At 38.6% G+C, this 27,793-nt stretch overlaps 2 protein-coding genes across 5 annotated transcripts; both read left to right on the top strand.

Annotated features, from left to right (window-relative positions):
- Window positions 1–662: 662 nt before the first annotated feature.
- Window positions 663–14,830, top strand: gpcpd1 (glycerophosphocholine phosphodiesterase 1). Of its 3 annotated transcripts, none has more exons than XM_082505465.1 (21): window positions 663–805; window positions 2,021–2,163; window positions 2,476–2,565; window positions 2,721–2,811; window positions 2,949–3,033; window positions 4,261–4,336; window positions 5,067–5,108; window positions 5,320–5,443; window positions 5,673–5,916; window positions 6,055–6,217; window positions 6,381–6,510; window positions 6,697–6,751; window positions 6,839–6,931; window positions 7,040–7,114; window positions 8,452–8,491; window positions 8,823–8,881; window positions 8,982–9,047; window positions 9,133–9,269; window positions 10,057–10,192; window positions 10,430–10,590; window positions 13,521–14,830. In XM_082505465.1, the coding sequence occupies exons 3-21, from the start codon at window positions 2,517–2,519 to the stop codon at window positions 13,714–13,716; spliced, it is 2,022 nt and encodes a 673-aa protein (XP_082361591.1). In that variant the 5' UTR covers window positions 663–805; window positions 2,021–2,163; window positions 2,476–2,516; the 3' UTR covers window positions 13,717–14,830. The 3 variants fall into 3 exon arrangements, with proteins under 3 accessions (XP_082361591.1, XP_082361593.1, XP_082361592.1); XM_082505467.1 differs by lacking the exon at window positions 663–805 and adding an exon at window positions 1,775–1,854; XM_082505466.1 differs by lacking the exon at window positions 663–805 and adding an exon at window positions 1,804–1,867.
- Window positions 14,831–18,269: 3,439 nt separating this feature from the next.
- napbb (N-ethylmaleimide-sensitive factor attachment protein, beta b) lies at window positions 18,270–27,588 on the top strand. 2 transcript variants are annotated; one of them, XM_082504822.1, is made up of 11 exons: window positions 18,270–18,495; window positions 19,935–20,014; window positions 20,267–20,383; window positions 21,621–21,667; window positions 22,045–22,122; window positions 22,249–22,304; window positions 23,929–24,013; window positions 24,111–24,215; window positions 24,296–24,364; window positions 24,443–24,493; window positions 26,468–27,588. In XM_082504822.1, exons 1-11 carry the CDS (start codon window positions 18,395–18,397, stop codon window positions 26,567–26,569), a joined length of 891 nt encoding a protein of 296 aa, XP_082360948.1. In that variant the 5' UTR covers window positions 18,270–18,394; the 3' UTR covers window positions 26,570–27,588. The 2 variants fall into 2 exon arrangements, with proteins under 2 accessions (XP_082360948.1, XP_082360949.1); XM_082504823.1 differs by lacking the exons at window positions 18,270–18,495; window positions 21,621–21,667.
- The last annotated feature ends 205 nt before the right edge of the window (window positions 27,589–27,793 follow it).

Genomic DNA, 27,793 nt, shown 5'->3' with positions numbered 1-27,793 from the left:
ATATTATAAAAACTTTGTTTGGATCTGGGTGCTGAAAATAACAATAGTGAAACATTTTCACAGTTGTACAAACCTACTTCGCATTTATCATTTAACCCTTGACCCGCTGCAGTAGTTACACCCTTTTCCACATACTCTACAGTAAAATAATAAAAAATGTTTTTGGCTCATCTGCATTGGATCGTATTTATAGTTATTTCAGTAATAGGCTATTAGTGTCTGACCATGTAAGACTTCTAATGTTCATCCAGTCTCAGTGAAGACAACCCTGCTTTAAAATGCATCAGTAGTGGATGGGCGTTTCAGAAATAGAATTAACTGCTTTCTACGATTTGTTTTTATAAAAGTTTGCGTTTTAATTTTAATGCCCATGCAGTGTTTAAAGTAAGGTTACACTCTCCAGTGCATAAGTCTGAGAGGGTAAGTGAGTTTAAAAGGCCACATCATCTGATCCCTCCCTGTCCCAGACTGCCCAAACAGTGAAAAATGATCATCTGCTCTTGACCCAAGGACGCAAATGTGTGATAGCAAATATGCTATCACACATTTGCATTTCAGTTATGCAATTCACGCTTTCGTGGAAAAGGACTTGCCAAAGACACGACTATTTGTTTCTCTGTGTGTGTGTTTTGGAAATCATTGCCAACTTGTGGGACATCTGTTTTCTCAATAGTCAAGAAGGCGGATTCATGACGCAATTGTCCCAAACGTCTCCTCCTATTTAATATCGGAGCACTTCGTCCTCGTCTAAAAAACAACTCATATTTTCAAAGAAAATGCTCAGGTTTATCGATTTCAGCTGATGGTATGTTGATACTTCTCAACACTTTTTTTTCTATGCGTTGTCATTGTTGTACATATTTTAGTTTGCCGGTGCATTGCAGCAAACTTAAGAAAGTCAGTTGATGTGGCATTGTGGACTTCTCAGAAGCTCCTACGCTTAAGATTTTCTTCAGTGTATTTTTATAAGCTTATATTATTTCTGAGTACATTTGATTGTAAACAGTATTTTTTTAAAAAAAGAAAAAAAAAGACCTTGTGAGAAAAGCGATTTAATGTAAGACATTTATCAGAAATATATTTTACTGCAGTCGACGTGGGCGGGGGTCGAGGTTTTTCTGCCGGCATACCTCATATAATTGCCGTGTTTCTGAAAAGTACGCGAATGCGGCATAGTTGACGCGCCTCAGATCCGGTGCAGAGCGGTATGAACCGGCTTCCCCAAGTAGTCACCGGAAGCCAAATACAAGAAGAGAAAATGATAACAAAATAAAAGTGAATTTTTAATACAATGTCCAAATGTTGTCGATGCAAATGCTAATATTGAAAACATTGCTGATTAGTTTTGAATGTTATTTTCTCTACATTCTGTGTCCCAATACAATAGTCTTAAAGTTTCTTTTCATTTGTCACTGTTTTACAATACGGTGTCTTAAAAAAAATGCATTTTTTTCATTATAATAAATAAAGGTGAAAATGTTAATCCAGCGGTACACCAAACATGTAAAAAAATGAAAACACAATGATCATGGATCATAAATTTCGTTCTGGTTCTTTTAGCTATCTCACAACCTCAACACAGGTAAAGCCATCATATTGGACAATGAGATGGAAAAAGTACACAACAGGTTTTAGTAGCATATATTAATAAAAAACTTGTATCTTAATTTTGTGTAATCTAAAGAAATGGATATGTATATATCCAGGAGAACTTTACCAAAGTTCTTCTGGATATAATTTCGTTGACGTTCGGTCTGTAGTTTTACTTTTAAAAATATATCCCGGAAGTCGTATGTGACTTCTGGTCATTTGACGCACACGCTTCCGGATGTTTGCTAAATCAGCTAAACAATGGTGAAGCTTTCATGTCAGTCAGTTAATTCTTAGTAAATCAACACTTAGTTGTGTCTTTAGGGGTTTTGCAAGGTTTCTGTCAGAACAGGGTTATATTTTCAGTGAGTGTTTTGTTTTCTCTTGAGATAAAGCTTCCTGTCTATCTGGTGCTTGTTTCTCTGAACAGAGATGGGTGTTGTTGGATCGGCTGTTCAGATTGGCTTTCGCTTAGACCGGCAGCTGTCAGCGGGATAGGCGTAGTGTGTTTTCCGCGGGCTCTCCTTACGCGTGGGTGTCAGGAGCCGATACAGAGCTACCAAGACTTAGAAGGTTAGTCGCTTCTGTTTGTATTCTTCTACTTTTCGGATTTTTAACGATGTTTTTGTGACACAATTTCTGTTAACACATAAGCTAGATTAATGTGCATTTTACCTTGAGTTAACGCGCTAACTGTTGCTAATGAGATAAATTACATTACTATTACTTCTTAGATAATGTAATTTTGATAATGTCGCAAGTTTTTAGCAGACCGTGGCCTCACTTTGAACAGTCCTGTGCTCCGCATGTTTTCTAGCTTAAATTGCATGAGTTGTATCTGTAGTTTAGAATTGCACAAACTAATTCATGGTTATTATCTTACAGCTTGTTTGCGCCACCTATTTCTGTTTGTTCCCGTGTAAACAATGGAGACCTGTGAGGTGACTTTGGCAATCAGGGGAGAGGCATCCCCAGGTATATCTGATAAACTTGGTGTGACCTTTAACCTATTTTCTCCACGATACTTGTATCAGAAGGCTGATGACTTTGTTTCAGTTTGTAGCCATGCCCCATTCATTTTTTTCTCATAAGGTTTCATCGGGTTCATGGCTTGTTTGGATTTTCCATAGGTGAGGTATTTGCTGTTGTTGGTAGCTGTGAAGCCTTGGGAAGCTGGAGCCACCAAAAAGCTGTGACTCTTCATCCTGTTGGTGGTGATGAGTAAGTTAGACTTTTTTGTGTATATTGTAAATACTTATATACAGGTTGCTCCCCCCCCTTACAGTTTGTGGCCAAGTGTCATTTATAATTACCTTGTCAGAATAAAAAAGTAAGCTGTGTGGGTTTTTTCCCCGTAGATGCATGTGGACTACAACAGTCACTGTGCCTAAAGGTGTTGTTACCCAGTACCGCTATTTCAAAGGCTTCTTTCTAGAGTCCAAGGTGAGCTGCTTTTCATTATTTTATTGTCCCCCATGTGAAAGATTCATTCCCCCGTAGTCATAAAAGAGCCACTGAATAGACTAGACTAGCTATTGTTTGTTTTGAAACAAGTTTTGTGGGTCATTGTGGTGTGCGGGATTCTTTGAGCCTTAGTATTTTTTTCTATTGATGTCATTTTCAAATCCCTGAAGTTCTTCCATATAGCAAAAGTCATTGTAAACCTCAACAGTTTATACCAATTTGTGAGAATAAATATTAGAAAGCATATCAGTTGCCCTGGTTTAAGACGGTATCTACACAAACGCTGTGTGACTGCCTGTACCTCTGTGTTTACATTCTCAGAAACATCTGTCAGTGTTGGTCAGCCACAGACAAACTGCCCAGGTGGCCTCCTCTAATCTAGCAGTGGGCCTTCATTGCACCTCGAAGCCTCGTGTGTGAAAATAGGCATAGAAAAACAAACTGAGAGAGCAGAGATCAAAATTCCTTGGAAGGAAAAAACACCCACTGTGCATGCTTTGCTACAGTTTTTGTTGACTTTGTTTAGCCTAAACATAGTGTGTTTTTATGCTTTTTCTAAAGCAGGTGGAGCGCTCTTTGTGTGAGGATGACTTAACCTGATTTCATAATGTGTTTGTACTGTGTTTTCGACAAGATGCTATGTAGATTACAGAGAAATCTCTGCAAGCTCACACTTGATGCCTTACTGGTTTAATTTAAGAACAGCTCCCATTTTATGAAGTATGTTGGGTCTGGTTTTTTTTGTTTCTTTGTTTTTGTTTTGTCGCACTTCAACTCAAGTTATATTATTGTGTTTAAAAAGTCCTAACAGGCAAAAAAAAAAGAAGATTTTAAATAAATGACAAGATGTCTTTAACTAGGTGGTGAATCGACAGCCATTGAGTCTTCTAGGGAGGTTTTCCCTCTAAAAATGTATTGGTATATACATGTTGTTTCTGTTGTGACTATTACTTAGTTAAAAGAAGATAACATAAACAAAGAAATGTTTCCTCCTTTTTTCTTTTTTTTTTTACACGTCACTAACAAATCCACTTTTCAGATTTCAATCCATGGTGGCTGACTGCCCTTTCTGGGGATCGGTGACTATGCTGGCTCTAATTCCTTTCTCACGGTCTGGTCCAAAGACAGCTTTGAGACCAGACTGAAAAGTAGGTTAATGTGTCTGATTTGAAAACCCTAACATTGTACCAAACATTGGAATTGCAGAGTGCAGGTGGTCCCTGTCAAGTGATAGTCAATATGTGGGAGACCCATCATCGCCCCCGCACGATGAGCCCCACAGGTATAGACCAACAGAAAACTGTTCAAGGTTTGGTTGGGTTGGGATTGATTAAGTGTGTCATACTCAACCCCCCTTTAAACCCCCCATTCTCTATTCTAACAGTTACCTGTAAACACCAGTGTAGAGTCTGTTCAGGCTTATCCTACTGAGGGTTTTGTTGTTTTGGATAACACTCACGCCTGAATTGCCATTTCCACCTGGCTGCAGTGTTTCCTCTTTAAACCTTGTCTGCCTGGAGCTTTTTGCCTTTTTGATGCTGTGCGTATGCTTTGGGGAGATATTTGGCGAAAAAGATGTACAATAATCCTGATCCAAGGAGGAGACACTGCAGTGCAGCCGATATTATGATCTGTTACTGTAAAGCTCTCTTTGTTAACAAGCTTGTGTTGTTAAAAAAAAAAAAACTCATTCAAAATGAGCTTGAAATGCTGCTTACACACCCCACTGATTTCCTTCTTTGACCGCACCTTATCACCTATTCTTATTTTTGTGTGCTATTTTAGTCCTTTAAAAAAGCATTTCCTGCTGCAGTAGGAATTTTTTTAGAAGTACTGCGTTCTTTGATTTCTGTTGTTTATTCTAAGTGACAAGTTAAAATAAAATTTAAAATACTATGTTTATTCCAGATCAGTTTGGAAAATTCTCGAATGCTCTGGTTTGATTTGACTTCAACTTTTGTCTCCATGAGATCCCTTTGTCCCATTTTTAATTCTCTTCTCCTTTACTGCAGCAACACACCAGAATATTGATGATGGACAGTTTGGATTTCACAGTAAGTTGGAATTAAAAATGCCAAAAAAAAGCACACAATAACAAAGTGCAATAACTGCACTTTGTTGTGTGTCATAGATTTTTAATTACATTATAGTTCCTTTCTTCAAATATTATAGCCATCACCAGTTCTGTGGTCAGCATTCATGAGACACAGAGTGGGTGTGAAGTCTGATCACATGCTTTCCTGTCTGTGTCTTCTCTTTCTGCAGATGGGATAAACTGTGTTGACTCTGGGTGGCTGACATGTCAGACAGAAATTCGCTTACGTCTGCACCATTCCAAGAAGGCTCCAGTGTCCATCACTAAGAAAAAATTCAAGAAGTCTCGCTTCAGGTATTGATTACACAGAGGCTAAATTTAAAACCAGCTAGAGAAAGTATCAGGGCACAGATCGTTAATGTGCAGTCGTTACCTGATCGATCTTTCACCTGAGTTCAAGAAGTCCTGCATAAGTATCTATAAACGACAGCTGAAATTATAAGCTTTATCATTCGATGCAAAATGTCTTTACAGTATGTGTTTGAATGTGGTTTTATCTGAACTGTTGTACCTGTTTATGCAGGATCAAGTTGACATTAGAGGGCGTTGAGGAAGAGGAAGACGATGAGGAAGAAAACGAGCTCAGTCCTTCATCTTGGCACAAGATGACCACCACTCTGGAAATCAGTATGATTAGTGCCAATGGCTATAAGTCACGCCACTCGCAGCCTGAGTGTGGCTATGCTCTGGAGCCTTCCCAGTGGACTGAGTACAGTATTCACACCATGGACCCAGATAACCTTGAGCTCACATTTGAGTTCTTTGAGGTAATCCTCCTGGGAACACTGTCTCTAATAATTCTGTACATCTGGTAGTTGATGGTGAAAGGAAGGGAAAGCAGCACAGCTGGTATTTATTTAGGTAAATTGAATTGTGTTGTAGTAATCTAGTGTTTTTGTTAACAGGAGGATCTGAGTGAGCATGTAGTCCAGGGGGACATCCATCCAGGACATGTGGGCGCTGCCTGCCTCCTCTCTTCTTCATTTTTGGAGAGTGGCAATGATATTGGAGTAGTCACTCTTCCCATAATGGGACGAAATTCCAGGCAGACCATTGGAAAAGTAAGAGGTAAGTTTTCCCTTTTTTTCCCCCCCTCAAATATTTATTTATGACAAAATGAGATACAAAATCTACATAAATTTATGACCAGCTTGAGCTTCCTTTTACATGTTTGCCAGAACTTATGCATACTGTGAATGTACAAAGATGTTAACTTATTAATTCATTTTAGTGGATTACCTGGTAATCCGACCCATCCAGGGACTGCAGTGTGACATGAGCTCTTCATACACCAAGTACTGGAAAAAGAGAGGTACTTTGGATGTGGGTCACAGGGGAGCAGGCAGCACCCATGCAGCCAAGTGAGTGATGATCTTTAACTACTACCCAACTTAAAATTAAACATTTGCTGCTTTGTGTTTGTCTTCAGATAATATTCAGATTGTTTTCAAGATATGGTTCATCACACATTTTGACATGATGATATAACCAGTGACATCCATCATGGAATATTTTATGTGATCTTGTGGATATTTTGTGTTTAACAGGCACCACAGAATCAGAGAAAACACAATAGCCTCATTTAAAAGTGCTGCTAAGCATGTAAGTCACCAAGAAGATTATTGCATGAGTCAGTACTACTGCCCTGCTATTGCATCTACTAAATTAGTTTTCTTTCTGTATTCACAGGGCGTAGCCTTTGTAGAGTTCGATGTTCACCTCTCCAAGGATGCTGTTCCTATTGTATACCATGACCTGACTTGCTGCATATCCACTAAGAAGGTAAACTATGATTGTAATTGGCTCCTCAGAGCTAATGAGAGAAATTCATAGTAGCACTGCATGATCAGTTTCCCATGTCGTGCTAATATTTTGTCTCACACTCAACAGAAAAATGACAAGAACCTGGAACTCATTGAGGTGCCAGTCAAAGACCTGACATATGACCAGCTGCAGCTTTTGAAGGTAATAATGCTGTTCAAGTTAAATCTGTCTGTCATGATTGTGTCAGCTTAGGAATGTTATCAATCAGACAGCTTGACCTATAATTCCTGAGCTATACCTCTGCACAGAAAGGTAAAAGGTCTCCAAACCATACCTTTCCTAACAGTTATAACAGCTGTAGAACAAAAGAAAGTCTGCAAAACTTCTTACAGATGATGGATGGATGCCTTTCCTCTGCTTCTGTTGTCAACACCAGAATAAAATCAAATGCTCAGTGGAGTAGATCATAGTGAAAAGCTCCTTTTTTTTCTGATGTGTATAGATATTCATAGTATCACATTTGAACCAACACTACATTTACCCACCTGTTTGCCTAAAACGGTAATGGGGGAAAGAGCGAGTTTATAAAAAAAAAAAAAAAAAAAAAAATCCTATTGATTGCTTTATTGATCATACAAGAAACATCATGGTCCCCTGCACTGATGCAGAGGTCAGATTGTTACCTAACAATCATTTAGCAAGACTGCAGGAAAAAAAAATCTACCAGCTTGAATTTTGGTGGAATTGATTACATTTTACACTCTGATCAGTTTCTTTAAAACTATGAAACTTGGTGAAGGATGTTAATGCAAAAAGTTTTTGGGGCGGGGTTGTTTTTAATTAGTTTATGTATTTTTGGGGCTGAGTTCCTGCCCCAAGTGGAGGAGTTCAAGTATCTCGGGGTCTTGTTCGCGAGTGATGGGAGAAGGGAGCCGGAGATCGACGGACGGATTGGGGCTGCAGCTGCAGTAATGCGGACGCTGCACCGGTCCGTCGTGGTGAAGAGCTGAGTGTAAAAGCGAAGCTCTCAATTTACCGGTCGATCTACGTCCCTACCCTCACCTATGGCCACGAGCTGTGGGTAGTGACCGAAAGAACGAGATCGCGGATACAAGCGGCAGAAATGAGCTTCCTCCGAAGGGTGGCTGGCCTCTCCCTTAGAGATAGGGTGAGAAGTTCGGCCATCCGGGAGGGGCTCAGAGGAGAGCCGCTGCTGCTCCACATCGAAAGGAGCCAGCTGAGGTGGTTCGGGCATCTGACAAGGATGCCCCCTGGGCGAGGTGTTCCAGGCATGTCTCACCAGGAGGAGGCCCCGGGGCAGACCCAGGACACGCTGGAGAGATTATATCTCTCGGCTGGCCTGGGAACGCCTTGGTATTCCCCCAGATAAGCTGGAGGAGGTGGCTGGGGAGAGGGAGGTCTGGGCCTCTTTACTTAGGCTGCTGCCCCCACGACCCGGCCTCGGATAAAGCGGATGAAGATGGATGGATGTATTTTTGGCTTGTTTATTTGTTTTTGTTTTTTTTGTTTTTTCACAGCTGGCTCATGTCACTGCAATGAAAGTAAACGATCACAAAGGTGTGCATTTATTTATTTATTTATTTATTTATTTATTTATTCATTCATTCATTCATTTATTCTTTCAATACTCACATGATCATGCTAAGACCTTGGTTCAAAGAGTAAAATGGCTTGGTTATGAAATGATATTGTCATGTTTATAGAGATTTTGTTTTGTTGCATGAGGTGTTTAAGATAAGTTATTTTATTTAAGCAATGATTTGTTGTTTTGTACACTGTAGATGACACTGTTTATCCAAGCTTGTTTTGTACACATCATCTTGTAAAGATTTGTTGAATGTTGGGGATAACTCGTACAATGTAGAGTAATCTGTTTTCGTTTGCTCAGATTTGCTGGATGATGAAGATGAAATTGATGAGCATCAGCCATTCCCCTCGCTCTCACAGGTAAATGACATAATTTGATTGAACCATCTTCATCTCTTCCTCTTAGTCTGATTTTTATGTCCCAGTGTAATAAAGGATTTTGCTCTGTACCTCTCTACAGATCTTCCAAGCTGTTCCTGAAAACGTCGGCTTCAATATCGAGCTCAAGTGGATCTGCCAGATGAAGGTTAATATTCAGAAGTAAAGTCAAAAGTTCAAGACTGTCATTGTCAAAGTAACCTGACGTTGTTGGTGATGCTTTGTATTGACAGGACGGGTCATGGGACGGAAACTTATCATCTTACTTCAATATGAACACCTTTTTGGACATTGTCCTGACAGATGTTCTGCAGAAAGGTGGAAAAAGACGCATCGTGTTCTCCTGTTTTGACCCGGACATCTGCACCATGTGAGTGCAAAAGGATTAAAAGGGGCACATGCTAACACTCATGAGATAAACTCTCTGGTATTCACAAATGGTAAACACTTATATGTGGATGGATAAAGTGTATATTCCAAAGAGAAAAAAAAAAAAAAAAAAAAAAATAAATATATATATATATATATATATATATATATATATATATATATATATATATATATATATATATCTCTATATATATCTCTATATATATCTCTATATATATCTCTATATATATATATATATATATATATATATATATATATATATATATATATATATATATATATATATATATCTCTATATATATATATATATATATCTATATATATCTATATCTCTATATATATATATATATCTCTATATATCTCTATATATCTCTATATATCTCTATATATATATCTCTATATATCTCTATATATATATATATATAGAGATATATATATAGAGATATATATATATATATAGAGATATAGATATAGATATAGATATTAAAAAAAGATTTTTTTTTTTTTTATTTACTTATTTTTTGAAATTCCTCAGACTGTGTTTTTACAAGAGTTGCTTTAAATAAGTTGTTGCTGAAAAATCTCTTTGTTAGGGCACCTTTAGGTAGTTCAGTCTCATAGTAAAGCATGGCTCTGGATGTTTAGCTGCTTGATTCTCCTATTCTCTTACTAGATTGAACTCATGAACAGATGTTGCCCTTCCAGCATTTAGTTATTAATAGGTGCTTTCCAGCAGTTTGTGATATCTGTTTTTGCTTGTCCTTCAGGGTGCGTCATAAGCAGAACAAGTACCCCATCCTCTTCCTCACTCAGGGAATTTCAGAGAAGTATCCTGAGATGATGGACATCCGGTGCCAGTCCACTAAAATTGCCATGAGCTTCGCCCAGAGTGAAAATATTCTGGTGAGATACAACCGTGTGCTTTACTACAATGATTAGTCTTCAGGTTTTTCAGTGTAATGTTCTTTTTATAAGTGCTACTGAATATGTTGTGTATAGTCAGTCATCTTGAATGTTTCAGTCCGAAGGGCTGAGAGTACTTTAGTGATTCATCCTCACCACTTTATGTAAGAAGGTATTTATTTATTTTTTAGGATGGACCGTATTTAATCTAATCTATATATGACTGTCGTTTTCCAGGGAATCAGCGCCCACACAGAAGAGCTGTTAAAGTACCTTAGCTACATTGGGGATGCCCAGTCTAAAGGCTTAGTGGTATTCAGCTGGGGGGATGACAACAATGATCACGAAACCAGAAGGAAGCTGAGAGAGCAGGGAATCGACGGGCTCATCTATGACAGGTAGGCTGAGTTAACCTTGCTTATCTGTGGCTGCCATGTTAATTTATTGTTGCATAGACTATTTCAAGGTTCAAGGTAAGGAGCAATATTGTTGTGTGAATTTCCAGGCCTGTGGGCTCCTCACTTTGTTGTCATTATGTTCTCTTGGAGCTTGTGATTATGTTACTTGTCAGACTTATAGGATTCACATCGTTAGGCTTGCTTTACATGTCAGCCGAGTCACAGTATTTCCTCGGTCCAATTGTCCTCTAATAGGAGACCAGTGAATTCCTTTCCGAGCATTTTGCTTTGTGTTTTATTAAGTTTCAGGAACATTATGTTACTGTTGTGTTGTTTCGGGGCTGACTCATTTGGCAGTGCTCTGCACATAAATGATTAACAGATATGTTATATATCTGTATGTTCACACAGATATACACACGTGACTTGTATTGCAGAGTCTGAGTTTGCATTTAGAGCTGTTTTGGTACATGCTGTGTATGTTATCTACACCTGCCACCTACTAATATCATTAACATTGTCACAGTCTAGGCAGTATAGCTTCAAGATGGCAGTGGCAGTACAATTTACATCTAGTACAATGTTTAATTGATACTAGTTGAAAGTGGAAGCTCCTTTTAATCATCACCTACAAAGGAACAAAATCATTATTTTATCCACTCTACAAATATGCTATCTGTGCTTTGGCACAGAGAATTGTAACTCACTAAATGAGCTACTAACTTCTACAGTAAAGAAACCAACACTGATAATATAGTAAAGTATACACAAAGTATCTGAAACACCTGCTTGTTAAATATCACTTTGTACTCCACACTCTATTGTGTTTCTGCTCTGGCTGAGACTGTAGGGTATTTCAGAGGCCTTTCAGGTTTATCAGGGATTATTGCATTCCAAGGTCCTTTTCTTATTACGGAGTACAATACTGAGCTGCTTTCCGGCTTCTTTTTCAGGTTTACAGAGTTATATAATTCAGTGCCGGGACACATTTTAATTATTTGGTACTGGCGTAGCTTTTGACACAAAAGCTTTGAGTATTCATTGACTAATTTGTGAGTGTAAAATGAATGCACACAATGTGCCAGTGCTGTTACATAAAGCTTGGCTGGAGCTGTAGGCAGGGTGACAGGGTTTTCTCTGGTCTTTCGCAAAGCTGCGTGGTCAGCAGAGCCTGTTTGTTATCAGTTTCAGTTCCGTGTCTGACTGTACAATGACAGTGACTCTACATTCCCGTTAGCACTTTCCCCCAGATTTCTGCAGACCCCTGCAGAAAAGACAACAGCCGCGCACACTCTAGTTTGTGTTTAACACCTGTTTTAACCCATCACAAACCAGTTGACCTCTCCAGGTAGTTGTTGTTATAACTGTGCTTCTTTCTTACAGAATTTCTGAAAGCTTGGTTCCATATTTAGACTCAAGTTCTCCAGATTCCCGTAATGTCTCTCTGGTTTCTGGCTGTGTTTTTGTTTATTTTCCCTCTGAACACTCCTTGGCTTGTTTTTGCCCCTTTAAAAATAAAGCTTGAATGAATCTCACTCATTAAAAGCTGAAAGAACAAAAGGATGTTCTCGACAATGATGCAAGACGGTTGACTTATCATCTTTTCCTTCCATATTCCACTTAATGTTCAGGTAGCAGTGGTTAATGCTTTGCATTTTTCTAAAATGTAATTGTAATAATCAAAGTTGTTTTGATTGGTCAACTGCCATGTTCATCATTTCCTAGTTTCGTTAGCTGAAAGCGGCTTCACTTCCTTTTTAATAATGCCTGTATTGTTTGGGTATGCTTTGAAAGGCCTCCTTATTACATGCTTAATTTTAAACTGTACACGGTGATGTTGAACTTTGAAACAAAGAAGGCAGCAAGAGCAAATGGTTTGTTTGGTGCATGAGACGGCACCTCTGGAGGCGTTGGCTTGTGTATGAACTACTTTAACACCTAGTTTTAATCTTATTCGCGTAGTACTAAAATATGAATGTTGCTTAACACTAAGCCACCTATTAAAGCATGCATACTCACTGTGTAGTTTTAAATAGCTCACAAAGGTACTTTGTCGGGTATAATAGCATTATTCTTCACAAATATGTTCTTTTGTTTGTTTGTTTGTTTTGCTTTTGCACTTATGGGGCTTGTGGATGGTCTGCCTTTACTACAACTCTCTATGTACAAAAGGGCTGATTGCACTGAACTCTCTGTCTTTATTTTGTGAACCTATTTAACAGCATCTTTCATGAAAGGATGTTAGACTTGCATCGCTCAATATGTGATGTTTTCATTATTATTGGAGTCTCATATCTGACTTCCTTTGAGTGCACATATTTACACAGACATGTCGATAATGATTGTGTCCTACAAAAGGGATCATAGATGCTTTTGTTCGTACTTGACCTAATCTGCTTTGGTTCAGAAAGTGAGCCATCCAGTTTTTAATGCGTGTATTGCCCATTCACAACAACATCTACTTCATATTGGAAGGAATACCTTATAAGCCACTGGTATGTAACATAACCAGCAGGTTCAAAAACAAAAACTGAGGTCTTCAAAGATTAATGGGATCTAAAATGTTTGCAGAAAAAGGCAGCTTCTCACTCACAGAATGGTCACCAGTGCAATCATTTCCCTGACCCAAATGAATGCAACAAATCCTGCTGATTGTATTAATGTGGGTGCATGGAAATAATGAATGTGAATTTCTGTAAAATTATGACTCTTCTTGATGGTTTAGAGAAGAACAGAAGTATTTTCTGTTGCTTGGTGGAGATTATGTGAGGAATAGATCAACTAAAGGTTTGTTAGTACTTTTGTCTGTGGATTGTTCTGTGCCATTGATTGTGTTGGTGCCATCGTACCAGCATGCTCGTGTACTCGATACTGTCACTGATCTAACTGCTAGCATGTCTTTTCTTTTTCTTTTTTCCCCCCACAACTAGTATTGGTGAGGACTCAATAGAACAGCCAAACATCTTCCAGATAGAGGAACAACACTCCCTGCAGGAGGTTATTACAGAGACCCTAAAGAGCTCATCTTGTTCCTGCTACTCGATTCCCTGCTCCTTGGCACCATGCATTGCCTCAAAGGACCGTGGTGGAAACCTCGAGTCAGACTCTGGTCTCAGCTCCTCATAAACATCCCTAAAGATCTACCTTTCTCTGTACTGTTGCTACACAGACAAACTCAAGAGGACCATGGTAGAAATGGGTGACTCTAGAAAGTTTATATCACTAAAACCACTCAGACCACCTTCACTCCACTCCAGTCATTAGCAGGTTTTTGCAGGCTGTCGTTTAGCTTCAGTGAAGTTTTATTATTTACTTCTGTTGAACACGTGTATGTTTAGCCAAAAAGTGAAAGCAGCCACAAATGCTTTTCATTTTTCTCTGTCAGACGCCGGCCTGTTTGTATAAGAGCAGTCTGCACAGAGGTTTTCATCATGCTGGAAACGAGGTTAAGCTGACAAATTGTTCATGAGTGGATATTTATGAAGCCAATGTTACATCTGTTCTATCGAATGCAAAATGCATGTGGTGTGGTTCAGGGGTATGTTTTTATGTGCGTGTACCCATGATTTATTGATCCTAAATATCAATAAGTAATTTTGAATTTTTTTTCACACAAATTAGTCAGTTGCTGGGTTTATTTTGCATACCACCTGTTCACTGCGCACAAAAATGTTCCAATTTGATGATGTTTAGAGGTTACCATACCACTCTGATCCTCTTTATGATGCCTTCAAACTCCTGATTATTGACTTGGTAATAAGTAGCCATTATTTTAACTTGGATACAGCACACTGGATGTACTGTTTTGTTTTTTTTATTACTTTTTTCTCCTTTGTACTTGATTTGAGGTTAAATGGGAAACTGTATTTATTTGCAGGGCACATTTATACCACAGCCTTAAAGGGGGAAAATGCTTATGTTTGCCTTTTTATTTGAACATTACCAATACCTCAATCACTGATTAGAATAGACTTGAGTTGAGATGCATACACTTCCATACTGTGTATATATTATTGGAATTCACAACACCAATGATGGTTTTTGGGTGGCGGGCTCATTTCTGGTGGACATTACCCTTTTTAGAAGTGTGTAAATCTGTGTTATTGCACAATTTTTAACCACAAAGACTGATGATTGCTGCATGTATCGTCTGTCTATCTGAACAACTGAAAGAATGAAAAGTGTCTAAGATGTAATATAACTACCAGTTCAATATAAATAAATAAAAAAAACAGATGAATACGATGGTTTCTTTGACTTTTGTTTTTCCAAGAAACTTAATGTTTCACATTTTCATAATAGTCACAGTCTAACTAAGAATTTCCATTTGATCTTTTGATTTTAATGGATCTGCATTTTCATTGTACCAAAGCTGCACTGCAATATGACTGAGTCACTGTTACAAAGCTGTAATCTGTAGTTGAAGTGTTCAGCCAGGTGTAGCCAGTGTGTAATTACCCTTCACTGGGTTTCCCTTGAAAGTTTCTACTGTAGAAGGTGAGTCATAAAAGTCAAACCAGTGGCCTGAACTGTTCACTATCAAAATTAATCAGTAATTGTGTTTCGTAGCAGCTTCACTGTTGCCATATCTTATCTATCTATATCTTGACTGTACACATTGCTTTTAATGTATTTTCTTATTTAAGCCATATTGTTTTATTAGAAACTAGTTTACAATTATGATTCTAGTACGAGTACCTTTTAGAATATTGGTAAACCATGTAAACAATTGCAAAATGCATGAAATTTTTCTTGACGCAAAAACTAAGTTGACTCATGTAGTAATGTCTTTATTGCTTCTGATTTTTAGATTAGATTAGAGTTTTGATTACCAGGTTGCTTGTTACAGATGCAACCAGACTAGTAAAGCAAACATTAAATGCAGATAAGAGAGCTGTTCTTAGTGCAATACATTAAAAGGTCAAAGTAAACAGACTCTTATGAGGTCATGACAAATGCCATTTCCAGGGAGTTGCTCTTTATATGGAGTTAAGTTCAAGACATACTGATACGTTCACTGTTTGTCAATTTTCCACCAACGTCGCCTGGACTCTCCAGACCTCTGCGCAAAAAGACTCAACGAGGACCATAAATACTGAGGATACTTAGATTTTATATCAGTATGGCTGGTTTAACGCCTGTCACTGACTCTGATTTCATCCTGGTACAGCCTCACTGTTATACACAACACTCTCTGATTACCAAACAGGCTGGTGAGAAAACAGGTTCTATTCAAGCACCGCTGTCTGAGTGAGTGGTATTGGGTCACTTACTAGGAAGGCCATGTGACCACACAGAACCCCCTTGCATCATCTCCATCAGTGCTGTTACCATCAGGCTGGCATAATCGAGTCCCCTTGGCTAAGACAAAGGTCAACAGAGGATCGTTTATCCCTCAGCTGTAAATATTTTGAATAATTTTTTTTAATGATGTTATATCCTTGTATTATTACAGACTGATGTTTAACTCTGATGCCCTTTATCAGTGTTTGTGTTACTTGTTTCTATTTAGAGCGGTGTCACTGATGACTTTTCTCTCCGCTGCTTTGTGACAAACAATAAAGTTGTTTCTATTCTCTTGTGCTTTAAGGACACCACCCATGTCCTTAAAGTCCTTCCATATCATCGTTATGTTGCAAACGGTGCAGAATTGTAAACAACAGAGCTGCAGCGCACTCTGCTGGACAACCTATGCAATGACACCATAATCTTTCAGGAATAAAAAGGGACTGCTTTTTCATCATACCCGGAACAAAACACTTTGCAGATGATATGCTGTATGTCTGTGGTATGTCAGCATTTTTCTGGCTCTAGAAATAGAAATTCCCTTACATCAGATTAAAGCTTAAAGTGTTATTCTGTAATATAAAATATAAAGACAATTGTCTTTATATTTTATATTAGTTAAATTAGTTAAATAAGTGTACCCTGCCTCTCGCCCTATGACAGCTGGGATAGGCTCCAGCGCCCCCCGCGACCCTGAAAAGGATAAGCGGAAGCGAATGGATGGATGGATGGATAGTTAAATTAGTTAAATTATTAGTTAAATTGTTAATATGTTAACATATTAACAATTTAACTAATAATATATCTAATATACAAATTTTATACTTAATGAGAGTCAGACATATCCAGATAATATAGGGACAGCAAACAGTGCTTACCACACTGACTTCTGCTCTTGTAAGCCATTGAAATATGAGGGCACCAGCTGTTTTCCCACTCTTGCTTGACATACAAGTTGCTGCTGTATGCAGACTTTGATCCATATATATAGCCTACAACACTGTGCTTAAGCCTTGATAGAGCCTCGTTTCTTTATATTTTGCTAAGGAAACAGGAAATAGGGTCAGCAATTTATGAAAATGTACAAATATCCTTGAAAATAGAGTACATAAGGCAAAGGAGTTTGCAGAGTTCCAACAAAGTTGAAAGTCTGTATTTGGTTTGACCACCTTTATTCTTCATCAGATCTCTTAGGGAAGCTTTCTGGTCATTTCTTTAAGTAGTCTGCAGGAATATTTCCCCAGGCTTCTTTGGATGATCTCTGTCAAAATGATCCCACGCTGCTTCAGTAATGTTAAGGTCCAGTATGTGTTTTTCTATCCAGATATTTTACTGCATTGGTAGTGTGTTTGGAATTTCATGCTGAAAACTGAAGCCCCGGCCAATCAAAGGCTGGTGTACTTTTCTCTGTTCATAATTCCTTCAATTTTCACAAGATCCCCAACACCACTGGCTGAAATGAACCATGACAAACCATGACAGAGCCTCCACCGTCATTTGCAGTTGGCTGTAGACACTCACTGTTGTTACATAATTGGTTACAATTAATATTTAAGTAATTACGTATTGTATAATGTAAATGACAAGCATTATCATTTGTAACCTACTGTTTGACCAGCTCTGAATGAGAGCCTTGTTGTACGACTTGGAAGGATTGAATACAGAAAAAGGACGATCACAATAGTGTCTTTCTCACACTTTTTAGAAATCTTAACAGTTTATAAATGTTAGAGCAGCTGAGCTAGGGGGCTATGTACGGTCACATGTTACGACAGTTTGTTTTTAAGCCCTTATTGAGAATTTACATTCACCAGGAGAATAGAGTCAAAGTCTAATTGTACCCAATGGCATTGTTTTGCTGAACCCATAAAATGAATTAGATTTTCCAAATGCACGTTTCCCTCTACAGTTTAATTTAGTTTAAAAAAAGGACATAACTGCACACGCACAGTATAATGTAAGCAATTTGAAGTTTTGTCGAAATAACAACAGCAACAAAAAGTTGTTTGAGCTTCATTTAGCAAAATGAATAATTAGGAAAGTCAAAATGTTTATAGTATAATTAGTCAGTTGCACTGCTTTCGCGCCCTCTGCTGTACAGAAACACAAAGGACACTAATTGTTGTGTTTCTAAATTCAGACAAAAATATTTTATTTATTATTTAACTATATTTTTTTTAATTAAATGCTGCAGAAAAAACGAATTAAGAAAAAATAAGCCGAATATTCAACATTTATTTTGTAATTTGGCACAAGATATTACGTAACACGGACATAAGAAAATTTGCTCATATCTGGCTGGGAGTTGTAGTTCTTTTTTGCCTCGGCTCTTGCTGAGTTTGGGGCGTAAAGCACTCCAACTCCCGTGATGCCACGGCACTCACCTAAGCCACTAGCTGTGCACGCCTACGCTAAATAAACCCGTCGACTGTAATCCTTACTGTACACACTTGAATCCTCTGCGGGTGTTCTCTGCTTAACTGTTAGCTTTTTTTCCTCCCCCAACTACAGACAAGAAATGGACAACTCTGGGAAAGAGAAGGAAGCTATTCAGCTTATGGCCGACGCTGACAAAAAAGTCAAGTCGTCTGGTTCTTTTTTGGGAGGGATGTTTGGAGGGTAAGACAGCACTGCACCAAAGAACAACAGCTAGCAAGCGTTTAGTGTCAGCGGCAAAGTTGGCACGGAGCCTGTTTCCATTCACACTTGCTTTCACTTAGCTAGCTGAGGTGTCCGTATGTGAACAGGCTAAATGTTATAGAAGTTTAGCTGATTGTTAACGTAGAGGAAGATGACATGCAGCGCAATCGTACCTGCGAGGCAGTTAGCTAACTTAGCTGTTTTTAGGTTTGTAAACAAGCCAGCAGATCACGACCTCCTGCTAGACTTAGCGCTGGCCTTGAGGCTACGCAGCAGACTGTTTTAGCAAGCTTAAAATATCTAATTTATTTACTATAGCTGTAAGTCTTTCCTTTGTTTAATACTGCCTGTTATGTCAGCTTACACATACAGTGTGCTGGTAAGTTCATTAATGTCATTGAACTGTTTATTTCTATTAAATCAGTTTAATGGCAAGTCCTGGATCATGTCTCTTAATTAAATACCCCCCAAAATAAAAAGGACTTAAAAAAATAGAAAACAACGTAATCAGAGTTAAATCACCAGCAGCAGCACATCATCTAATCCTGATGTAATCCGCAGAGGAGTGAATTTATTGCATTAACTACAGTTAATGGTTGCCTTCAGCTGTGACCAACACCCTCGTTAATCCCCATAACTATAGCAATGGCAGATGCTGTCATTAGATTCATGCTATACATAAACTATGGAGGACGCTTGGAGGAGGGGTGAAGTGTATTTTGATTAGGAAGCTCCTAACTCACACCCTCTGGTTTATCTGACCAGTTCTAACCAAATAAACGTTTCTCTTTTATATCTGTACCTGTATTCATGCGTCTTGCTTTCCCAATGGTCGTCATTACAGAAGCTCTATCCAAATCTTTTGCCACTGTCAGTGACCCCAGAAGAGATCAGCATTACCTTATTTAAATCTTGCAAACGTGTGTATATTCTATCCGGTAATGAATAAAAAATATTGTTTGTTTAGACTCTTAATGCAAAAAACCTTCGGCGATAGCCCCGTGTGACTCAGTGGTTTTTTTTTTTCTCTAAACCTCTGCACAGATGAGCCCCAGATGTTACTACGCTGCAGTTCTTATCCAGGATAACCATTGCCAGGCTTCATATTGCTAATTCTGTTGCCGGCCAGGCAATGATGTAATCCTCTGCCATGATTGAATGGCCAGAGTATGATTACGACTACAGGGAGCTCCCAGGGGTCTGCTGGCTGTCAAAAGGAATTGAGCTCTATAGTGCCTGTGTAGAAGGTTTATTTAGGACAAGCCAAACATTGCATCTTAGTGGAAAATCTAACAATAGTGTGTCTTTACATATAGCTCAGCATGATCGTCCTTTTCATAAACAAAATGCAATGAACATTTGCACTAAATTCAAAACTGTGTTCTTGTTTTTCTCCTCATATGAATATATTTTTTTAGGGGACATCACAAAGTGGAAGAGGCATGTGAGATGTACTGCAGAGCAGCCAACATGTTCAAGATGGCCAAGAACTGGAGCGGTGCGATGAACTGATTATTGCTTATGACATCCACACCTTAAAATTTTCCACTCACTTTTGCTGCTCTCTTGAACAAGTTTTTATTTTATTTATTTTTTTGGCGCTGTAACTGCAAACTTTGTGAAAGTGCCACACTTAAGTTGGGTTCAAGTTATGCGCATAATTAAGAGTGTCAGCTAAATCCAAAGTGTGCAGTATGTGTGTGTGTGTGTGTGTGTGTGTGTAACAGTTTGGCATCTCCCTCGTCTCCAGGTGCTGGAAATGCATTTTGCAAGGCCGCACGTCTCCATATGCAGCTGCAGAACAAACACGACTGTGCCACCAGTTTCATCGATGCTGGAAATGCTTACAAGAAGTCTGACCCTAATGGTAAGACCAGGCTGCTAATCATATGTAATACTCTTTATATTCCAACTGTATAAATGAATGAAGTGTTGATTGTGGAGCCCAGAAAGCAGATTCTGTTAATCTGGATGCAGCGTTTTCAGTAATCACTCATCCCAATGGCTTTTTTAGTGGGTGATGAACTATTTCTCTCACTGAAAATGCTGCATTCACATGAGCAAAATCATCTTTTTCTTGAATGGATTATTGATCATGCATTAGACTGAGCTTTAGGCTACAAGGTTTCTATGGAAGCTTCGTTCCACAAAGAAATAAATAATTTCAGGTTACGTATCACAAACGTTTGAGTTATAAGTCAAATTTTTGAGAAAATAACTTAAATATTTAAGTTGGCGCTGTCATTAAGGAAGCTCTGAAGGTGCTACGTGAAAGCCACATGAATTACAAATGAATTTTTGTGTTGCTAGCTGAATCGCCTGGCATTGTTTTCTGCACAACTGCAATATGTTCATGTTTTAATGTACACTGGTAGCTCAATGATGCTATCACTGTCCAATTTTGCGTGTGCATGTGTCTGTACCATCTGCCATCTGTTTCCAGGTAACAAGGAAAAGGTGTCATTCACTGAGCTTCTTGATTGGCAGAGCTAACTTGAAATTTAATCTTACTAACTCAAAGGTTTGAGAAAATAGCCTGCAATTTCTTCTGTCAGTAGTGGAAACAAAAGCTTCCATAGGTTTCACTGTCAGCCTGCTGTGACTTTGATGTTGGCATGTTAAGCAGCTTGTTCGCAGTGTTGTGTAAGGTTGTTTCTTTGAGCTGCATGGTATTTACCTGTGACTGATGTCACTCTCTTTGTTGATGTGGGGTACTGTCGTCAAATTCATACCATAGCTGCATCTCCTAAAAACCCCAGACAAGTTTGAATCCCGGTGACCTTGAGCTCGAGGTCAAGTTCAGAGATCAAATTTTCTGAAAATCTTGTGAATGTGATAACCCGAGAACAAGGTTACATAGGATTTTAAAACTGATACCACAGGTGTGTTTACCAGTATTTTTATATTTTACCTTTATAAGTAAGAGGTAAGAAATCTCTTTTATGAAAAGCGTGTTAGATAATTGTATGACTCACACCATTTCACCCCACTGAAAGAACATCCCGTGTATACCGATGTGCAACACGATGCTGTGCAAGAGAAAGTGTCAGAAAGCTTACATGATGTCTAACTGTTCCCTCCTCTTCCCTTAATGCTGCTAAAAGAGGCAATCAAGTGTTTAAATGCTGCCATCGATATATACACAGACATGGTAAGATTTTTATAGTGTCTGATTGTGACTTGTAATTTTATTTTTTCCAAGACTGTACTAGAAGTCCCATCACCTGGATAACCGAAGGCCCTCATACACATCTGTGCTGTAGCAGGCTACCTCTGCCAGTATCATCATATCCACTGCCCATGTTGTGTTTATTGAATGTTGTTCTCCAATTTGCCCTTTTCTTGTTGTTTTTCTTCATGTTCCTTTAAAGAGGGTGATTTTTAAATGTCTTGTAGATGGAGCCCCACAGGCTGCTACTTAACCTCCCCTCTCAGCACTCAGAGTGGAACCTTTCATTGACTTGAGAGGCATCTGTCTGGATAGATCCAGTGTGTAATGATTTTTTCCCCCCTTTCTTTGTCCTTCAGGGAAGATTTACCATCGCAGCCAAACACCACATCAGTATTGCAGAGATCTACGAGTCTGAACTAGTTGATATTGAAAAGGTAATGGTGTCATGTAATCAGATTATACTACCAACTACTGTTAAAACTAATTATGGTGCAAATTTTCTTCAAGGGACATTGAAAATATAAATATAAGGGCTTTTTGTTGCTTTGTCTTCTGTAAAGGCGATTGCACATTATGAACAAGCAGCAGACTACTACAAAGGAGAAGAATCGAACAGGTACTGTCCCCTTTATTAGTATAAAATATTGGATTTTGTCAGTCGTTTTTTCTTTTTGTTTTTTGTTTTTTCAGCTCTGAATTCAGAAATTAAAGCAAAAAGTAATTTCAGGTTTCAGATATATGTGTGCACCCTCATCGAAGCTGTAAAGGTCTACAATAGTCGGCCACAACATTAAACCACCAGCCCAATATTAAATAAGTAACCTCACAACTTCAGCACAGCTCTAACCCATCAGGGCATGGACACAGGCTTCTGGAGATGTTCTCTAGTGTCTGGTGCTGGGATGCTGACAGGTTGAGAGTTAAATCCTTCTTGGATTGATGTCCAGCTGGATTGAGAACTAGCTGAGTTTAGAACAGGGATTTCAAACTCATCTTACATCGTATGTACATTAACTGCACATTTAATCCTTGAAATATCTTAATGCAAGAAAAAGAAGTGCAATCTCTCTAATATGTCCCAGTTCTTCTTCACAATAAGGAAGTGTGTCTGTAGTAATTGAAAGAAATCAGTCAGCATGACTCTTTGAGCTTCAATTGTGAGAAATGAATGTATAAAATAATAGAAAAAGCTATATTTTATTCATTTGTGTTTTTCATTTCTTTCAACTTATAAAAAAGGAAACGTTTTGTCTTTTAATTGCTTATCTGTTACTTTATTACTGTAGTATGAATGGGTATGGGGGAGGTCTTTATTATTAGGAAACACTGTAAAATTTATGAAAGTATGCCCTCCTTCACATTTTCCAAAGATGTCCAGTTTTTGAGTCTTTGCCAGACCAATTCTGGCTCGTGGGCTTCACGTGTCACACCGCTGGTTTAGAAGATGGGTCGGTTGTTTTATCGTGAGCCACTAAAGGGATGTTGGTTGCTGCAGAAGGTATTGCAGCATCGACTCTATATAAGAAAATGGACATAGCTGTGAGACTTCGACCATCGGTTATGGGTTTGTTACATTTTTGCCGCTGCTATGTTAGTTTTATGGACAAAAAGGGTGGTGTGCTAAGTTACCAGCTAGTCCCAGCAAGCTTTGTTAGCAAGCTCCATTTAAACATTGTGCAGGTGCAACACACAGACAGATATCTTCTGATAAGTGCAAAGCAACATACTAATAAATAGAGAACTAGAGGAACTGCAGTTTTTTCTTCCCCTTTAGCTGACATTACCAGCTGGTGCAGTAAGATTGTTAAGCTACTTGTTTTTTGCATGAACATTCAAGCAAAACAAGATCAAGTGTTATTCACCTCCATCGGTCTGTGATTGTAATGTTGTGGCTGACTGGCGTTAAGCATTGATCACTCACATAGCTGTTTACTGAAGTCTTTGTTCAATAGTCCAATCCATTACACAAGTAGAAAGAGGATAGCCATTAAAGCAGGAACAGTATTAGTTTAAAAATATCAGCAGCTGTTAAATAATCTCTAACCAATAACAAATCTTATCCAGGTGGGCTGAACTGCACAAAACTGTGGCATTGGACGCACTCGTTATTAATAAATCAGCATTCGAAACTAATTTAGCATAGCGCTTTTTGAAAACTGTGCAACACTGGTTTCAAACAGCCCTCATGGTTATACAGGTTGCATTAGATTCACTGTGTGCTGTTTACACACTGTCCTTAGTTCCGCCAACAAGTGTCTGCTGAAAGTGGGAGCTTACTGCGCTCAGTTGGAGCAGTACCAGAAGGCTATCGAGATCTACGAGCAGGTGTGTCTACAGTGCTCTGCTTTGTATTTGTGCATGAGGTTCCTAACTCAGTTTTGACATTTCTGATAAATGTTGAATGATATGGATTTATATCCAGGTTGGAGCCAACACGATGGACAACCCGCTGCTGAAATACAGCGCCAAGGAGTATTTCTTCAAAGCCGCTCTTTGTCATTTCATCGTTGATGAGCTCAACGCTAAGGTGAGTTTACGCCTTCGTGAGTGACTCTCAGGATCTGGGATGATGAATTCTGGAAGAATTTTAACTTTGCCTCTCCGTAGATCGCTGTTGAGAAGTATGAGGAGATGTTCCCGGCTTTTTCCGACTCCAGAGAATGCAAGTTGTTGAAGGTAGCTGGATAGCGGCTTACTTTCTTCCCTTAATCTATTCAGTTTCTATGAGTGACCTACATCTCTTTGTTTTAACAGAAACTCCTTGAGGCTCACGAGGAGCAGAACAGCGATGCTTTCACAGAGGCAGTAAGTCTTGTATACACTGAAAACTCTCTTCTTCTTCTTTTTTAATAAGGCGTTTGGAGAGTGTAGGCGTCCGCTTGTGACTGTTTCAACTTGTAGTTTAGTTAGATTTTCATTCAAGGAAGCTGAAGGCTGGAACTCGGCAATTCTCCATGGACTTTGTATGTGAATGTGTTGCAAAGTGTAGTGTATAGTGCAGCCCGGTAATCATAACAGCTAAACTCATAAAAGACAGTTTAAAATTAACTCAGAGTCACAGAGCGAAAAGCGTCCTCGTGCCAGAAGTTTGAATAAACCAAGTGTAAACCTTTGGGGCTGAAAAATTAAGCCAATCCTGAAATAGATACTTGAGGTTGGTTCCAAAAATGAGTCGGTCCCCACGGACTCCCATATTAAAACGCATGACTGTACTGGAGGAATAACCATAATTACAGCCTGGTATAAAAATTGTTTTGGTCCCTGGGTTAATTTTACCGCTTTTTACAACTGTATAGAGGAATCTTTTTTAACCTTCCCTGTAAATTAATATTAAGGCTTAATTATAAGGGCTTCAGGCTTCAACTCACTGAGCTGACTTTTCAACCATGCAGCTGTCTGACCAATGTACAGTTTGTTGTGCAGTTTATGTAAGTGATATCCTAGTAGTTAGTTACTAAGCACTACTTAGCATGCAGCTGTGTTTGTGTAGCACATCCATACATTCTGTGGTTATAGTTTGCTAACTTCTTCCTGTTTAAAGGGAGTTTTTCCTTCCCACTGTCGCCAAGTGCTTGCTCAAGTGGGGTCATTTGGTTGTTGGGGGTTTCTCGGTTTTATTGTAAGGTCTTTACTAGAGATGGCACGAAACCACTTTTTAATGTCCGATACCGATAAATTTGGATATCTGCCGATACAGATATGAATCTGATATAGTGTATTTTAGAATCAATAAAACTGTTTTTTTTTTAATATATTTTGCTGCATTTTGTATAAGTTCATACTCAAGTTTTAAAAAATAAAACACTAAAGCTATTCTATTATACCTTAATGCAAAAAATACACTGCACCCAAAATATTTCATAGTTCAGCAATACTGATCAGTCTAATAAACTTAAACCTGCACCATCCTCTCTAGTCTGGTATTTTAAAGAGTACTTGGCGGAAATATTAAACAACCTAACTAATGGGATTGCCAACAAAAAAATATGGGGAACCACCCCCCACCCTCCGCCTCATGATGCTTAATCGATGTAATCAACTTTAATTTGATATATGTGTAAAACAAATGCACAGAAATCAATTATTTTTCTACAATAATTAAAAAGATTCAACATTTTTCTTCAACAGAATTTTCCCTGTTAATGCCCTACCTGCCCCCCTGGCAAAACTTTGCTAGACCCGCCCCTGCACAGTTACCAGCCGTCAGCTACGTAGAAAAGGATCCTGGTGTAGAAAGTAATATTAAATACATTCTAACAACAGCTTATCAAGCTTAAACGTGCTGCTGTTGTTTATCCGCTGGTTTCCTTTTTCTGGAGCAAAGTGGGCGATAAACAAACAAGAGAGACGGACTCGCGACAGAAAAGCCGATCGCCTGATCATTGATCAGTTTCATGATTGAAGTAGCAACAGGAGAGGGAGGGGGGGGAGAAGAAGAGGCAGTCGCTCCATATATCGGTTGTTAAGCTTAACGTGGGAATGCTTTAAAACATTTAGAGATGAACTTACACACTTGCTTTACTTCTCTGGGATAGTTTGTAGTTGTACAAATATGGTCAGGCAAGGCTTCAAAACAGGCATCCACAAACCAATAGGTAGGCACCATGGTTATTTTTGGAGTACAGCCTTTTACATAAAGGACCATCTAAAAAGGATCTTGTTTGTGAAAATGCACCACTTTTGATAGAGTGCTGGTGATGCAAAGCAGGTCATTCTAGTTGGAATCCTAATTTGAAGCAGGAAACACTTATTGTGTGTGCCCTTGTCTGCCTGATGCAGGTAAAGGAGTTTGACTCAATCTCACGTCTGGACCAGTGGCACACAACCCTCCTGCTGCGCATCAAAAAGACCATCCAGGGCGATGAAGGGGATCTGAAATGAAAGACACCTCGGGGTAGAAACGCAGCACGGAGGGAAAGTTTATCACGCATGCTTTCAAACACACAAACCAACACACACCCTTACACTCCCCTCACTGTGTATATAGGAGTGTCCACTGATGATTTTTCAATATTTCACTGCTCACTTGCTGTTCTTTCAGAGCACTGTCTTTGTTTCAGCGTGTCTGAATCTGGTCAGAATGTAAATCCTCTCGCCCTCACCTCTGTCTAGAGGATTGCTGCATACATTTTTCTCTTGAAATCTGTCCTGGGGGATTTCAGAGCAGTGTATTCTGTTTTGAAGTTAGTACTGATAAGAAATATTGCATGTTTTGTACAGTTATTGTTTACTAGTCAGATGCAGCTTCTTTCTTTCTTTTTTAAATCTAGTTTATTGTATATTTAAACAGATTATGTAATGTTTCTCATGCTTTGTATGAATCTAAAGAATGTACCATTATCTTAGCTTGTGTTGTTGAGATGGAAACAGAAAGATCTTAAAGCAAAATTCATTTATTACATCCACAAACTCTTATTTAGCTTCCATTTTATCACCACAGGGAGGGTAATGATATGCACTAAGTGTAGACTGTTATACATTTATAGGTAATTTTATTACTGCTGTTTATGATTTGTCAACTTAATGATACTTTGAATGTTTGAAGCTGCGATTTAGAGTTTGTACTGTTGAATGAAAAGCACTGACACAGATCTCCTTACTTCTTATACCCAGGGCTGTAATCCTGTGCTGATGAGCATCATTAGTCACTCATTATGTGCTGTAAACGTATCATAGAAGGTTTACTACTGCACTGTAAACCTTGCAAATGGCCAGTCGCTAAGCATGTCATTGTGTATAGTTCAGTGTTGTGTACTTTCACTATTGTTAGCCAGACCAAAGTGTTTACTAAAGGGTCAGTTGCCCCGTGTACCCAGCTTCTTCCAGGTGGGATAACAGTGGGCTGTGGATTTGATCAGTATGCTTGTGCAAATGGAAATTAATAAAGGCATTATATCCCATACTGTTGTTGCCTTTGGTGTTACCTCAAGCAGGTTAGCTTATCTTGAATAATATTTGTACTCTGGCCTCATCTGTCATGTGTGTGTCATCATGACAAAGTTTTACATGTAAATGATAGCATTTTGTTTTCTATTTAAAAAAAAAAAAAAGCTTAAACTGTAGTTTTTCTTATTCAAGGTTTTCTGTTAAATAGTTTTTTACCCC

This window comes from Aulonocara stuartgranti (genome assembly GCF_965226115.1).
Source record: "Aulonocara stuartgranti genome assembly, chromosome: 15".
Taxonomy (NCBI): Eukaryota; Metazoa; Chordata; class Actinopteri; order Cichliformes; family Cichlidae; genus Aulonocara; species Aulonocara stuartgranti.
This window is presented reverse-complemented; position numbering and strand designations above follow the sequence as displayed.

What these genes read in the sequence shown, in the direction of transcription:
- napbb (XM_082504822.1), top strand. Translation starts at nt 18,395, where the DNA reads ATGGACAACTCTGGGAAAGAGAAGGAAGCTATTCAGCTTATGGCCGAC. An exon ending in TTGGGAGGGATGTTTGGAGG is followed by an intron (nt 18,496 to 19,934) that starts GTAAGACAGCAC and finishes ATATTTTTTTAG; the next exon opens with GGGACATCACAAAGTGGAAG. An exon ending in GCGATGCTTTCACAGAGGCA is followed by an intron (nt 24,494 to 26,467) that starts GTAAGTCTTGTA and finishes TGCCTGATGCAG; the next exon opens with GTAAAGGAGTTTGACTCAAT.
- gpcpd1 (XM_082505465.1), top strand. Translation starts at nt 2,517, where the DNA reads ATGGAGACCTGTGAGGTGACTTTGGCAATCAGGGGAGAGGCATCCCCA. An exon ending in TCACATTTGAGTTCTTTGAG is followed by an intron (nt 5,917 to 6,054) that starts GTAATCCTCCTG and finishes TTTTGTTAACAG; the next exon opens with GAGGATCTGAGTGAGCATGT. An exon ending in GGCAGCACCCATGCAGCCAA is followed by an intron (nt 6,511 to 6,696) that starts GTGAGTGATGAT and finishes TGTGTTTAACAG; the next exon opens with GCACCACAGAATCAGAGAAA.